At 39.6% G+C, this 15,874-nt stretch overlaps 1 protein-coding gene across 2 annotated transcripts in view; it reads right to left on the bottom strand.

The window, feature by feature from the left end:
* The window catches only part of LOC144606012 (sin3 histone deacetylase corepressor complex component SDS3), a 29,260-nt gene extending 13,619 nt beyond the window's left edge, over positions 1 to 15,641 (bottom strand). The window contains exons 1-9 of one of the 2 annotated variants that reach the window (XM_078421761.1): positions 15,578 to 15,641; positions 9,807 to 9,862; positions 9,527 to 9,598; positions 8,627 to 8,646; positions 6,426 to 6,582; positions 5,964 to 6,059; positions 3,142 to 3,203; positions 2,370 to 2,391; positions 2,123 to 2,228 (exon numbers count right to left, since the gene is read on the bottom strand). In XM_078421761.1, the coding sequence (XP_078277887.1) occupies positions 2,123 to 2,228; positions 2,370 to 2,391; positions 3,142 to 3,203; positions 5,964 to 6,059; positions 6,426 to 6,582; positions 8,627 to 8,646; positions 9,527 to 9,598; positions 9,807 to 9,862; positions 15,578 to 15,588 (602 nt within the window). In that variant the 5' untranslated portion in view covers positions 15,589 to 15,641. The remainder of the gene's footprint in view (positions 1 to 2,122; positions 2,229 to 2,369; positions 2,392 to 3,141; positions 3,204 to 5,963; positions 6,060 to 6,425; positions 6,583 to 8,626; positions 8,647 to 9,526; positions 9,599 to 9,806; positions 9,863 to 15,577) is intronic. The other variant, XM_078421760.1, reaches the window with a different exon arrangement.
* Positions 15,642 to 15,874: the final 233 nt, after the last annotated feature.

The following is a 15,874-nucleotide window of genomic DNA, read 5'->3' as shown; positions in this document are numbered from 1 at the left end:
CACTTTGAAAATGCTTTTACCAAAACTAAGTGCCCATGGGAGGTCAGAGACCTGAAATGTTATATTTCTCTCCCAATATACTCCCAGATACTTGTTGACAAGAGTATTTCTACCATTATCTATTTTAGATCATTTTCAACTAATCCTCATCCATTTCACTACCATTGTTTTGAATTGTGTTGCATGCTTTAACATTTATCACTCAAGATAAAATAAAAGATTCGATAAATAATATTAATGGCCCCAGGGAGGAGATTAATCAGTCAACAACATAGGAGTGGTTTGGATATCAAGACATTTCACGAAAGATTTACCCAATTGCTAATAACTACATGTAGATTGAAAGCCTGAGGATAGCAGGCACAAGTAAAGTTGGCAAAGGAAATCAGTAAAATATCTTGAGCTGATGTTTATCATGTGGGGAAAATGTTCCCTGAGCATGGAGAAACATATTTGGAGAGAATGGATTACTTGGTTAGAGTAAATCAATGCCTTATAATATAACCAATTTGCTCAAAGCACCACTGAGAAATGAAGCTTCAATCTTGAAACGGCCATCTGGCTTAAATTGCGGAAACTGCAAAACATAATTAAGAATTAAAAAGCCATCTGATGCCCCCAACTGGGGTAGGAAGGAATTTACTTCAAGATGAGCAAACCAACAACCCAGGTAAAGATCCAAAACAAAAGGTTTTCAATCAGATGTGCACATGGAAATTTGACCACTTAAAAGCCAAATTAATCAGTTAATTTATCAGCTCAAACTATTATTCAGGGGGATTTAAAGGTTGTTCAGCTTTGATCAAGATGACAGCATTAACGTATCATAATCACAAGGATTTTTAGATTGGTGTGTATTAGTTTAATTGAACAATTAGCCTGACAAACATGATGGTTCCTTTTCAAGGCAGCTCCCTGCTATAATTTGAATTCAAGGCCAGTTTAACACTGAAGAAGCAGATTTTCCAATGATAATAGACTAACTCCTTATGGACCCCCAACCTCAGGCTGTTTAAACAACATGGAATCCGGGGAAGCAGTTTATGTGTATGGATCAGCCACCATGCAAAGTTGCCCCTCAAGTTCCTATTAGATTTGTCCCCTCTCACCTGAAGCCTATAGAATTTACAACAGTACAGCACAGGAACTGGCCCTTCAGCCCACAATGTTTGTGCCAAACATGATGCCTAGTTAAACTGATCTCATCTGCCTGTACGTGATCTATCTCCCTCTGTTCCCTGCACTTCCATGTGCCTATCTAAAAGCCTCTTAAACACCACTATCGTATTTGCCTCCATCTTCACCCCGGCAATGTGTTCCAATATGCTCCTATCCATCACCTATCTATGTCCTCAAGGGATGCTGTCTGACCTGCTGAATTACTCCAGCACTTTGTGTTCCAAAGGATTCCAGCATCTGCAGCTTCTTGTGTCTCTCTCTATTCATCAACCTTTATCTTTAGAGGTTTGCATTGCTTTACCTCCAAACTCCCGATGTTGATATAAAACGCTCAGTTCCATTATTCATTTGAAAGATGAAGTAAATGCTCACTTAAAATATATTTTCCTCTGACATTTGATTTTTTTTGGTTCAGATTTGTTCTTTCATAAAAATCTAGAATGGCCAACTTAAACCTTTAAAATCACTATAGATCACACTCATAGCATGCTGTGTGCATCGACTACGCCCCAAGGGAAGTAATCAGTATAATCAGGTAATTGGTCTGACAATCTTAACTACAATAGCAGCTAGCAATGCTTCAAATGAAGGTTTGGAAATAGTGGACTTGCATCACCATCTAGTGGCCTTTTGATTTTACATCCAGAGGGGAGCAAATGGATATTTTTTCAATCCCAAGTCACACAAATTAAAGAAAAGTATTTTTTTTTAAATAGAAATTCATACAACTACAGCTAAACAATGGTGTTATCTTTTATGGTTTTAATAATACAGTTGCGTTACTTTAATAATGTAGAATAAAAAGTAATTACTAGCTGTTTGACTTTATATTTTATAATTCAAAATGTAATGATCAAAATAAACCAAGTTTGTGCTGTAGTATCATCATTATGCTGAAATATAGTAAAATGAAATAGAGAAAAATAGCTAATTTCTAACTCACCATCGCTTATCATAATATAATTTTCCATCTTCTATTCGTGCTTCGTACCTTTGTACAGGTGCTTCAGCAGGTGCGCTGGGGACATGCTCAGGAGAAGGCGGCGATGCTAATAATAAAAAAAACAATGGGCGAAGGAACAGACTGGAGCAACAAAAAACATGTTTCGCCAGTGTTTGCTTTTACTGTGCAATATTAGTTTTTAAACCATTTTTACAATCACGCAAATGTATATAGCAAGCATAGCTACCTGGCCTTTTTGGAGATTTGAGCTGAAAATTAACAGACAGAGTATTAGTTTCTTTGAGAATTAAACTTCTTCAGATCACTGACCAATGAGCACAAACTAAGAAAAAACTATGTCATTGTTTTGGTTGATATTTACGTTAATCATCAATTAACAATTCACAAACTAAGCTGCTGGATTTTAAATCCTTTTTAAATCAAATCTTCCTTTCAGGCAGAATCTGGCACATTCCGAATGTTAGACTAATATGCTGCTAATATAAACTGCTCTTTTGGATGTCCATTTTGCCAACAGTAGTTTAGAAGTTCAAAATCGGAGAAACCTACAACTATCAATGGGATGAAATTATTGACATTTTAGCTTGTTCTGAAGCAGCTGATCTCCAGCCAAATCTTCATCAAACTATGCAAAGTATTGAAAAACTAATGATCCATCACCAGTAAAAGGTATACAATTATGCCCAGCAATCGAGACCGGACATTGGGTCTTTGTGCAAAAATATTTATTTGCTGGAAGAAAAGAGGAATGTTTCATGTATTGATTACCTTGTGAGCAAAATATCCAGACTTATGAACATTTAAAAAAATTAAGGTAGCATTGTTAATATTTTCCACTTTGCAATGACAGTGTAAATGGTTACAATTTTCTTATCTCCAGTTTTATCCTGGTAGCAGCTCAATTTATATGATGCTTGCCTAGGAATCAACGTTTTGTCAGCAAAAACGTAGCACATAATCATTTAATTATCCCATTTTTAGAGTAGCAAGTAAATCACCTTATTAAGAGTTCGCAGATCCTCCATTATCTGTTCTTCTGTTAACAAGTAATTTAACTGCGGTATTTATTGTTAAGCACAACACGCCAAAATGGTTTCTAGGATTCTGATTAATATATCAGACGGTAGTAAAAATGTATCTTCCTTGAAGTAATCCAACTTGTTTATTTCCTCTTCTATGCAGGGCATAACTTTAAGAGAGTGGGTAAGTTGAAAGGACATTTACGTGACACGATTATTTTTAAAGCTAAGTGCCTGGAACGTGCTGCCAGGGCAAGTGGTAGAAACAGATATGTTAGCAATGTTTAACAGGCAATTAGACAAACATGAACAGGCAGGGAATTGAGGGATATAGTAGACATGCAGGCAGATGTGCAGTTTAAACTGGCATCATGGTTGGCACAAACACTGTGGGCCAAAGGGCCAATTCCTACGCCGATCTGTTCATTACATTGTCAACCATCAGTCCCAAGCCTCATGCTCTGGTCTATCAGAAATCTCCATCCACTTGAAATAAGGCCCTTTTCATACATAGGATTAGTATGGATAATTGGATTAATGAGTCCAAAATGAAGCTTGCCACGTAATAAATTCCAATAGTTACTCTGCCCAGCCTGTTGCGGTGATGTTATGGGTCTCACTGGCAAATAAGATCTGGTAATTCCCCGCTACCTTCATGCTTTCATTTCAAACATTTCAACCTGCTTCAATTCTATCACCACACTTAAAAAGCAAATACATTCTATCTTCAAAAGTCATTGAATACCCAGCCTCCCTTGAACTGCCTTCCAAATAAATTCAATTTTTTATTCCTGCTTATCCACTTGATTTTGTTGCTACTCCGTGTGGCCTGACTACTCTCACCATCTCAACCAGAAATGAAGCCATCCGAATCATTCTTCACGTGCTTTTCCCATGCCCCTTCCAGCTATACTTCCTCACATCTACACTTCCCAAGTCTCATCTACCTAACTTTGAATCTTCATTTACAACATTTCTACAGCTACTAACTCCTTGCCCACAATCTCAAACCACATTAAACTCAATACCCTTCCCCACTCTGGTAATTCCAACTCAAGGTAATTTGGATTTTTCTATGGATCAAGCACACAATTTTTTTTAAAAGATGTGTCATTAATGAAGCCCACACGTTTCCAATACCAATTGCCATCCAAAAGGTGGCTGCTTTAGTCCAGTGGAACCATTCCAGTATCATCCTGGAGATACTGGATAACCCACAGCCTCTTACATTTTTCTCCTTTTCAAACCTCTCTGTAAATAACAACTGAGGTGACCTTACGGACTATGTCACCCAGACCAAGACCATCTGGTTTGTTGTTTCATTCCTTTTCTGTAGATCTTTAGATCAAACTTCGAGTGGTCTCCTCCTCCAGAGCTCCACACTTGTATCTTGCTCTAGTTTCATATCTTCCTTGTGCTCTGCAAACTCGCCTTATCATCAGACTCAACCTCTGCTTCCTTGACTCTAATTGTACTCAACTACTGACCAACCATCTTCATTAACAGTCCTCTCTGGTGTGCCCTTCCCTCAAATCTATCTTCATTATCAACTACCTCATAAACAGCCCTCGAATCTTCCATAACAATACCTTTGAACATACGGTTACAATATATCGTCCCCTCTAAAATTTGTGCCCAACCTAACTAAAATTCTTTGGTACAATTCCGTAAATTTTATTTTTCATAAGTATCCCTGACCAAAGAAAATCAATGCTGTCTTTGTATTAGCTTTCTCTGTACTTTTAGACCCACCATCACCTGCCTCCAGCACGTTGGCCACACCATCACCTGCCTCCAACATATTTTCCCTGTCATCAAGTTGGACTCCTATATCCATGCTCCAATTATATCTCATGTTGCCTTGGTAAGGCCAGCAGCATAATCAAGGACAAATTGCAGCTGGCCCCTCCCTCTTCTCCCCTCTCCTCCCCTCTCCTATTGGGCAAAAAGTATAAAAATGTGAAAACACACACCTCCAGATTCAGGGACAGTTTCTTCCCAGCTGTTATCAGGCAACTGAATCATCCTACCACAACTAGAGAGCAGTCCTGAACTACTGTTTATCTCATTGGTGACCATGGAACGATCTTTGATCGGACTTTACTGGCTTTACCTTGCACTAAACATTATTCCCTTACCATGTATCTACACAACGTAAATTACTCAATTACAATCTGTAATGTCTTTCCACTGATTGGAAAGAGCTTATCATGTACCTCGCTCGGTACATGTGGCAATAAACTAAACTGAACCTGATCTATCTAACTGTCTGCTGAAACCATCATCACAGTATTTTTGTAGAGATGGTTTCAACATTCCAAACACTCCTGGCCTGCCAGGTCTTCTACTTAGGCTCATCCAAAACTTAACTTACAATGTCTCATTCACCCATCACATGAGGTTTCTGACTTACTGAGGCTTCCGATTAAATGATACGATTCAAAAAGTATGACTGCATTTTCAAATCCTTTCTCGTCAATGGAATCTTCTTCAGTTCTCGAATCCTCTGAGATATGTACATGGCTTGTTCATCCCCAAATAACCAATTCACCACTGCTGCAGCTTCAGCACTTGCTTTTAAGCCTAAAATATTCCTCAAAATAATTTAATCTCCTATTCCACCTTTAAAAATTCCATAACTTGGCCCTTAACTGGTAAAAAACAGCCACCAATGGCAGAGCAATTCAATTCATAATTGTGACACAGATTAATAATTAAAACACATTACATCAATGGTTTACTACAGATTATTAGTATCTGAATTATCTGAAAAGCAGATATTCAATTTAACAAAAGGATATCAGGTGCAGGTTTTCGTCTTTTGTCTGGAATTGGAACAGGATCATTAGGTCTCCTCCTCAGCTTTCTGGTCATTATTGGCTTCACCTCCATAGAATCTGCAATATGTAAATATAGTTAACAGCATTGAAGGCAAAATCCCAAGCAATGTTATATTCTCCGTGCATATGTAATACCATTCACTCAGTTTACAAATACTGAAAATGAGCATGACTTCAGAAAATTTAATAAAGTGCATTTTTATTTTCGTATAATTCTCTCCCCTTCAGATTGTATCACATTCTACCATTTAAACTACAGCTAAATTCAATGATTAATAATTTCCAATTAAACAGTTCTTAGAATACATTTTGCTACCACAATACTGTGCTACCACAATTCAATTTGTCAAAACCCAAGTCAACTTGTTAACATCAATTTTCCATGCAATACTTCAAGGGACGTTAAATCTTAGTTCCACACACCTCCTGTGAGTTCCATTGTTAGTCTCTCATTCTCAATCATCTTTTTCTTTTCTTCTAATTCAGCAATAAGATTCTCTTTCAACTCAATCTTTTTATCTTCAAATTCCTTCACTGCTGCTTTCTTCTCTTTAATATAATTCCTTTCCACTTGCTCGGTCTGCAATAAGAAACGCATTTGATGGCTCATAATAATAGCTTTAAAAAGAAAAGTAGCTTAGAATAGAACCAATCATAACCTTTAGTGTTACTGACTTCAGACTGTACGGATCAAATAAGAGAAAAAGTAGAAAAATATATTGACAAGTTCAATCTGGTAGAGGCCAATATAAAACTTTTTAAAAATGCATCACCTCATAACTTGCCTGCCCCTCTTCTACAATGTTAAAAATTAATCACTTAATCACAGATCTTTGAATAAATGTAACCATCTTATACCAAAAAGTACAATTCTGCTATTGTCACTTAAGAGCATAATCAGTGAGATTATCCTGAACAATTGTTGGTGTTAACAAAAGGAGCCTCCACCTGGGCTGCAAATTTCTGCTTTTCTACAATTGTTCCCACCACTCCATTTATATTTGAGATGAGTAATTTAAATTGCAGTGCTAGAGAAAAAACCCCAACTGCAACTATTACGTAAGCACTAATGAACTCTTTCACGACTTTTTCTAAAATCCACGGACCTCACAATTGGCTGGTGAGGGAAAACGGGAGGATTAGATAAAGCATTAACATGTCCATTTTGTCAACCCTGCTGTACCTTGTGGAAGGACGACTTGCATGGATGGTGCTCCTCCCAGAATAATAAATCGGAGCATGGCTCCTTGATGACTGGGTGAACAAGGTATTTGGTGCTGAGCCCTTCTGTTCTGCAGAATGGCTCCCCACGTATGCTGGAAAGCATTTTATGATTTGCATGTTACTTCAAAGTGGAGCATGAGGTCTTTCAAAACGAAAATGGCCATTGTGAGTCACTTATGCTTGTGACAAAGTGTTTGAAGTGGCAAATAGTGACAGTCTTGAAAGCAAGCAGTTTGCTCTGAGCATGTTGAGTGAGGTTCAGCAGTTTACACAGATAAGGTGTGATTCATCCCTTGAATAAAGCTTTTTGTTAGCTTTCAGCATTTATTAAAATGGATCCCACTGTAAAGGAGCAGTGTCCCATCTTTTTAGACCTGTGTAGTAACATTGAAGAATTTTATTTGTTGACTTATTGTTGATATCATTTCACTGATTTGTGGCTGGAAAAGCAGCACTGTCAACAAACTTGCACCGAAATGAGCATAGAATGCTAACAATTAGTACTAAGGCACCGAGATCTGTACAGAATTGTTTAATGCCCGGTCATTGTGATTTTCAACACCATAACTCCCCAGTTTTTGGCATTGCTCAGACTGATTTCTAGGCCTTAATTTATGCAAGTGGCAAAAAATAAAAGACCCTAATTCTGTCAAGCATTGCTGAGATTTTAGCAATACCTTAAACTAAAAATGGTAGGCTTTATTTCAGCATTCAAAAGATATGATTTCATTTTGCCAACCTTTGGGCAGAAATATGGGAGGTTCTATCTCCAGCACAAGCTTCAATCTTAAAAACCCAAATGAGAAGAACAAAAAAAACATTTTGCCCCTTTCCTTACGAAATATGCTGTACCCCCTCTAATTAAACAGGACAACGTTATTTCCCACATGCCTGCAATTTATATCTTGATCTACTATATTAGAAAATTGTTTTCTCTTCCAACATCATATGCTTGGAACTGTGGAAATTGAACACCCAGTCTTCAAGTGGGCAAGAGAAGAATCCCACATTTGTTTTGTAGGTTCATCTATTGAATATTTTGGACAGCATTTAACCATAAAGGTCAGATACCTTCAATTATATAGACTTATTGTTTTTAAATCTACTATGCCAACTCTCATTGGCAGCAATCTGTTCGGAGACCTCTAACAGCTAGGTACGAGGTGAAGCAGAAATACAATACATTTATTTTCCTCCACATAGAGTTAAAACCACGTAGAAGCAATGTAAATAATTGTCTAAAAAAACAGAAGTTCCATTCCATCATCATATAGCACCACAATGTTTCTGAGTACAGCACATAGTGCCATGGCATAGAATTATAACACTTTCATTTTTATTAAGATAGTCATGTTTTAACTGAATTGCTAAGGAAATATTTAATTTGTAAAAAAACTCACCTCCAGTTGCAGAAAGAGCTCTGGAGGAAAAAAACAAATGTTCACATCAATAACATGCACTTTTAAGTTGTTAACTGGTGTATCTAAATCATGCAATGTGAAATTCTAATGTTTTACAACTTAAAAAAAAAAATCTTACAACAGAATATTTAAAAATAACAGCTACATTTATTCCTCAATTCACTGTTAATGCAAAAGAACATAAAATAAGAAAACAGTTAAATGTGAAATCAGAGGAAAAACTATAGGTTGAAGGGGACAACTTGCATTTCTAGGTTTTGTCCAACTTTCTGCCAATAAAAAAATCCCCCACTTGGATCCACCTGCACTTGCCGTGCTTTGTCCTGCCCCACCTCTTTTCCAGATTTCTTCTCCCTACTACAATCAGATGAATAAAGGTCCTAATCCAAAACGTTGCCTAACCATGTCCTCCAGGGATGCTGCCTGACCCTCTGGGTTACTTCAGAACTTTGTGGGTTTTTAAAAAATAAACCAGCATCTGCAGTTGGCATCATTATTAACCATGCATTTCCATTAACTAATCACTCAACATTTTATTTTCTAAATCTACCATGCCACAATAAATTAATGGCAGACTTTTTGTTAGTATGATTAAAGTACATAAAACACACCTTGTCTTTTGAGCCAAAGCCATTTCTTTATAGACAATAGCAATATAAAATATAAATTTAACCAAAAAAGTCAAAAATGTTTGCGTGTGGCCAAAATTAAGCGTAGCCATGACAAGATCAAGCTCATTTCTTATATCTTTAAACCAACTGGCTGAGATCCAATGTTGTGGAACATTACTGGATTCTGTGATCTGTCGCTGCTGGAGATATTGTGGAAACAATCTAACAAAGAGTTTTCACCTTAAAAACATTAGAAAATAAAATTAACCTGCATTTCGTATTCTTTCTTTGTACTGCTGATCTAATTTCTTCATCCTTTTCTGATATTCTTGCAAGGTACCTACAATACGAAGATATATTACTTCAAACAAATGGTTGCAATTGGAATGATATTTTCATTCAAATGGAGGATGTAGAAATCCTTTGTAAATCATTAGCTAAATGAATACAGATGCAATGTAATTTGCCATTTTAGGCCACCACTCAATGACATACGTTCTGTAATTTTTTTTGCCATTCACTACAAGATTTGAAAACATGATACTTACCTTCCTGCAACTGCTGTAGCTGTCTCTTAAGAGATGTTAATTTCTCCTGGTACATCCTAGGAATAAAATTAAGGGGAAAATTGAATTTCTATACAATTAAAACAACTGGTGTAACCTTGTTCTGGATCAAAACGTGTATTTGCAACAAATATAATTATGTTAATGCTGACCATTTTTAGAATGCCATTGTATTATCTCTGAAAGGCACAGTAATATACAAATTTATATAGACAGGACTGATTTTTCTTTTAATTAATCATCAAGATGCCAATGTCAAGGCTATATATTAACCTCTACCTGGTTGGAGAGATACCTTAGAATGGCTGGCAAGGATATAGAGATAAATCACTATGGTGTGGAACAGGAGTTCCAGTCAGATGAACTTGTACAATTCATGCCACATGTTCATGTATTATAATGTTCAAACCATCAAAGTCTGAAGATGGGCCTCAACCCGATACATCACCTATCCATGTTCTCCAGAGATGCTGCCTGACCCGCTGAATTACCCCCCTGCACGAAGTGTCTTTTTTGGTAAGCCAGCATCTGCAGTTCCGAGTGTCTAAAGTTCTCAAATTGTTTGGATAGGAATTGAACCTAAACTCAGGAATATTAGGCCAGTTCACTGGCGTATTAGTCTAGTGCAAATATGAAGATTATCATTATCTTACATCATCATGAAAACTTTCATCCTCGCAACACTTTTTCTAATTGTGCTCAGAGATTCTACACAGTCTTAAAGTGAAGTGAAGAGACTCACTTCAAATCAAGTTCCAAAATATTCGTAACTCAAGTTGGCAAACAGGTGGTACACATTTCAGATATTAATCTCTTGAACTAGTTCATATCTAAAAGTCAATTTATTTTAAACCAATGGTTTACGTATATTGTATGCAACCTACAGATTAGCCTGTGTGCAACACAAGCTAATTTAGAAGTAGTCAGAAATTTATACGCCAAACTTTGTTTGTACTTTTCACCCTGGATTTAAAAACTCAATTAAGTTTCCCATTCCATTTAAAACAAAAAGTTGAAAAGTTCAATGAATCACAGGGAAAACTCCTTTCATTGGTTCATTTTATAATCCTATAAAACTATACTTTTCTTCTCTTTTAGATATATGAAAGAGTTCCAGATGAGAAGGCTTGATGAATGCCCACAGCATACAAAGTGTATGTAATTTTATATCATATATATATTAACAATCGGCAGCATACAATCTTAAAATAAATGCTCAAGCAAAAGAAAGGCTTTTCTGAGGTTGAAATTGAAATCGACATTGGAAGTATTGAAGGATTTACCCATTTTTGGTCGGACTGGTCTTGGAAATGCTTATTTATACTTGATTCCCCAAATCAGAGATCTTCAGTTCTGGCTTAGTCTGTAATACTCTCAACCAACTCCAAGGGCCTTGGGTGAACTCCATTCCTGTGATATGAACACAAAAATCTTGAATATGCTTCAGAACAGCACTGATGGATTGTTGCAATGACAAACAGTTGCATCCAAGTAGCTGCAATGTTGACAGTGCAACATTACCTCACTGCTGCATTGGAACATCAGCCAAGATTGCGGTGCTCAAATCACTAATGCTATTTAAACCCACTACGTTCAGACTCAGAGAGAGGCTTCCTGGTTTCTATTGACTGGAATGTTAAACCAGGTTGATTAAAAATAACACATGGGCGCTATTGAGGTGAGTGAAGATGACCTGCCAAACATTTAACAATAAATAAAATTGTTTGGTCATTGGTACAAAGAGTACATAAGAGCAACATTGTGTACAGGAGTATAACAAGCTCCCACATACAGTCGTAAGATATATACATGTGCACATGTATTGTACAATAATAATGATGATGACACTTAAAAGCATCCCATCTTCTGTAAAATATTTTGTAAGATCTGTTGAAAAGACTATGTAAATTAATTTCCTAATTCTCTCTTCCACTTATTTTTTTAAAAACTGCATTGGAAACCAGTTTTTAAAAAAATGGTTATCAAGATATATGTTGAGGAATAAGCAGGAAAGAACTCAAGCGGCAAATTGGAAAGGCCAAAAGGGGCCATGACATGTCCTAGGTGAGTCAGATTCATGAACATCCTGAGGCTTTTCACATATATATAAAAACTAGACCAAGTGGACCTGTTGGGCCCACAACTCATTGTGTTGCCATTGTGATGTGGGGAAAATCACACTTTTTTCTTTAAAATAAATGGCTTTTAAAAATAAATTAAATAAATCTCAATGAAAAAAATCGCAATTTCTCTTTAAAATGGTGTTTTTTTTCTGCATTGGTCTAGCACCCTCTCCTCCCCTCCCTCACCCAATCACCTCAACCCCCCTTCTTCCCCACCCACTCCCCCCTTCCCCTCCCACCCCCCAGTCACCCACTCCATCCCCCCTTATCCCCCCCTCCATTCTTAGGGGCTCTCCAGCGGCGCCGCCATTCCCGCCCGTCGGGTTTCCATGGTGACGTGGAACATGGAGGTATTACTGCGCATGGGCTGCTGACGGGCACAGCAAGTGGAAAAGGGATTTATTAAAGTTTAAAATGTGAATAACAAAATATAACAATCTGAACGTTAATAGGATTTCTTGATGCAGGAATTTTCAACATCAGCATCATTTCCCCTTTTCACAACAGGAAGGAGTTGTCGAAAATCACCACAACAAAAGGTAAGAATGCCGCCAAAAGGCTCATCGTTGTTTTTGCATAGATCTCAAAGAGTTCTGTCCACCGCTTCAAAGCTCTCCCTCCTAATCATCGGGCACTCATCCCAAACAATCAGTCTCACACTCCTGATCAAATGAACCATGTTGGAGTTCTTCTCAATGTTGCACATTGTATTATCCGTCACTTCGATGGGTATCTTGAATCGAGAATGTGCAGTTCTTCCACCAGGCATCAATGTAGCTGCTATACCAGAGGATGCTACAGCAAAAGCAACATCAACTTGACCTCGAACTTTGGAGAGGATCAAATTGGTGAGAATTGTTTTGCCCATTCCTGCTGGTGTATCAATGAAAAACATTGAAGGAACATTCCTTTCCAAGCAGCTGCACACATGGTCATACACAGCTCTTTGCTCAGCATTCAGCAGAGGCTCCTTCTCTTCAACAAATCACTGGTGTTCACGTCTATTGTACTGCAATTCACTCAGCAATTCTGGATTGTCACCATCAAGGTTCATCCTTCCATGTCTTGGTAGTGGCACATGAAAGTATCCCAGTGTCTTGTTGTAATTCACAAGCTTGTCTTGAATATACAACAGAACCTGATCATGATGCCTCTCATCAATCATGATATTTGGATCATTGATTGTTCTCCGTTCTCTTTGAAGGTAATCTTCAGACATTCTTGAAGCGATCCCATAATTGTCAAGAAGTGTTGATCTCAGCAATCGTCAGCAAAACAAACAAATCTCTCATTGCTTCGTGGAGTCTTGTCCGCTCAGGATCTTCCATCGTCTGTTGCCAATGGTCATCAGTTTGCAACAAACCTCTTTCTATGCAGACGTCTATGAAGGAGGAAGAATATGTCCGTCATGTGTCCTCGATGAATCGAAGGATTATGGCCCTTTTACGTGTTGGAGAAGCAGTCTCAAGTAGTAGAGGTCACATCTTGGAGAAACAGTATACACTCGTCCAAGAACGTTGGCTTCAAAAATACCTGGAAGATCTTCCACTATCTTCCCAACCTTCCTTCTTTGCCATTTCTTATTGTTCCATGTGTAAAATTGGGGTACATCAGCGTAGTACAGTGTTCTTGCAAATTGATCTTGAGAACACAATTCCATGAATTCAGTTAAAGTTGTTCTTGTGATATCCTCATTTCTCACCAGCCGACCAGCATCGACTCTGATGACGACTTGTTGTTCATGTGGTAGATGTACCTGGAGTCGAATGACAGCGGGGCGTCTCTCATGAGTTGGAAGTCCAAGGATTGATCTCACTACTTCCGACAGATCAATGTATCTGCCAGTAAAGTACTGTGCAATTTCGTCATCCCTGTTAACTCCACAAACTGCTTGATTATTCTCCTTCAAGGTGTACTTGAACACGTATTTGACCAACTTTACAGAGGAGCATATCTCAACGTTGATGTGACATTTGAACAACTTCAAGAGTTGAGCACTACAGGGCACCACCCATTCAGAAGTAATAGGTCGATTCCGGCGTCCTTCTTGATGTCCCAGAAATCCTCCCATATCCGGAGATCGTCTCCTGTACAGAGAGTGTGACTCATCTCCACACCTTGTGCTTTCGATAAACGGCTTTGGGAATCTCTTTCTGCATCTTCCATTCTTCCAACATGGAGAGGTGAGGTCACAGTCTGGTTCATGAACAGACCTCCCAACATTTGGTTTTACAAATTCAGCATTTTGATGTCCAAAATTCAAAATTTTACTTCAAATTCATAATTTGAACTTTTTAGCAATGCAACTTTTCAGCAAAAAAAAGTATGCACGCCAAATGCACATACGCGTTGCGCTACATTAATGTGTGAAAAACGACTATCATTTCCAACAGTCTGTAGTTCTTGGACTACATGTACAATGTCAGGCCTATCATGAGTATATTCTGGTATTTATAGAAAGGTTATTGAACAGAAATACTTTTTACAACAAAGAAAAATTTGTTTTGTTTTGGTTTTTCTATTTTGGTTTTTCCGTACACATCCCAATTCTCTTGATATTGAATAAAAGAACAATGGTCATAAAATGTATGACTAAGTTATGAAGAAAGAGTTTCATTTAAAACTGCACATCCCTAATTTCATTGAAGACATATTTGCTCCAGTGGTCTTCAACAGCAAATCACAACGGCCCGGCGGGCAGCGAGGCTAGGCTAGGCGAGGCCCGGGGAGGCAGGGGCCCGGCGAGCGGAGAGGCGAGGCCCGGGGAGGCCCGGGGAGGCAGGGGCCCGGCGAGCGGAGAGGCGAGGCCCGGCCCAGGCGAGCCGCGAGTCCCAGCGGGCAGCGAGGCGAGGCGAGTCCCGGCGAGCAGAGGTGAGGCGCGCTGAGCGGAGAGGCCTGGAGCGTGGCGAGGCCAGGCCCGGCAAGCGGCGAGGCCCGGGGAGGCAGGGGCCCGGCGAGCACAGAGGCGAGGCCCGGCCCAGGCGAGCCGCGAGTCGCAGCGGGCGGCGAGGCGAGGCGAGGCGAGGCGAGGCGAGTCCCGGCGAGCAGAGGTGAGGCGCGCTGAGCGGAGAGGCCTGGAGAGTGGCGAGGCCCGGCCCGGCAAGCGGCGAGGAGAGGCCCGGTGAACGGCGAGGCCCGGACTGGCGACGCTGGGCGAGCGGTGGGGTCAGGCAAGAGGCGCGGCGAGGCGGGGTGGGGTGGGGCGAATGGAGGGGCAAGTGTCAAGGCGTGTGTTTTCCGGAAAAATGTGAGGCGAAATCGGAATGGTGGAAATGAAATAAGAAGGCTGAAGCTTTCTGCCAAATTCGGAAGAGTTGGCAGGTCTGCGTGACCTCAGAGGTCTTCCTCCCTCTTGGTATGATGTTAAAAAGAGATCGGTATTGATCAGGTGAGTGCAAGGGAGATAAAAGGGGTGGAGGGGGGATGGAGTGGGTGAGTGGGGTTCTTTAAAACAACCTTAACTCAATTTCAGTTAATGTAGGGGAGGTTTGGGGGAGTGTTTAAGGGAGGGTATCTTTAGCAGCTCAGCAGCAAATAAAATCTTTACACAAAAACTCTTGTTTGTTTGTTTGTTCCTGAACTACAGCCACAACGGTGCACGATAGCGCGACAATGTTAGCTCCACCTCACCGTCGTCCCATGGTCTTATTGGAAGAGGTTTCATTGAAATAGGTGGTATATTTTTTTAAGTTATTCACATTTTAAAGTTTAAATCTATCTCCTAGGGAGGAGGGAGGGGGGAGAGAGGAGGGAGGGGGGAGAGAGGAGGGAGGGGGGAGAGAGGAGGGGGAGAGAGGAGGGAGGGGGAGAGAGGAGGGAGGGGGAGACGAGGGAGGGGGGAGAGAGGAGGAGAGAGGAGGAGAGGGGGGAGGAGAGGGGGGAGGAGAGGAGGGGAGGAGAGGAGGAGGAGAGGAGGGAGGGGAGGAG

The sequence above is a fragment of the Rhinoraja longicauda genome, chromosome 25 (assembly GCF_053455715.1).
Source record: "Rhinoraja longicauda isolate Sanriku21f chromosome 25, sRhiLon1.1, whole genome shotgun sequence".
Classification (NCBI taxonomy): domain Eukaryota; kingdom Metazoa; phylum Chordata; class Chondrichthyes; order Rajiformes; family Arhynchobatidae; genus Rhinoraja; species Rhinoraja longicauda.
Note: the sequence above shows the minus strand (reverse complement) of the source record. Positions and strands in the feature narration are given on the sequence as shown.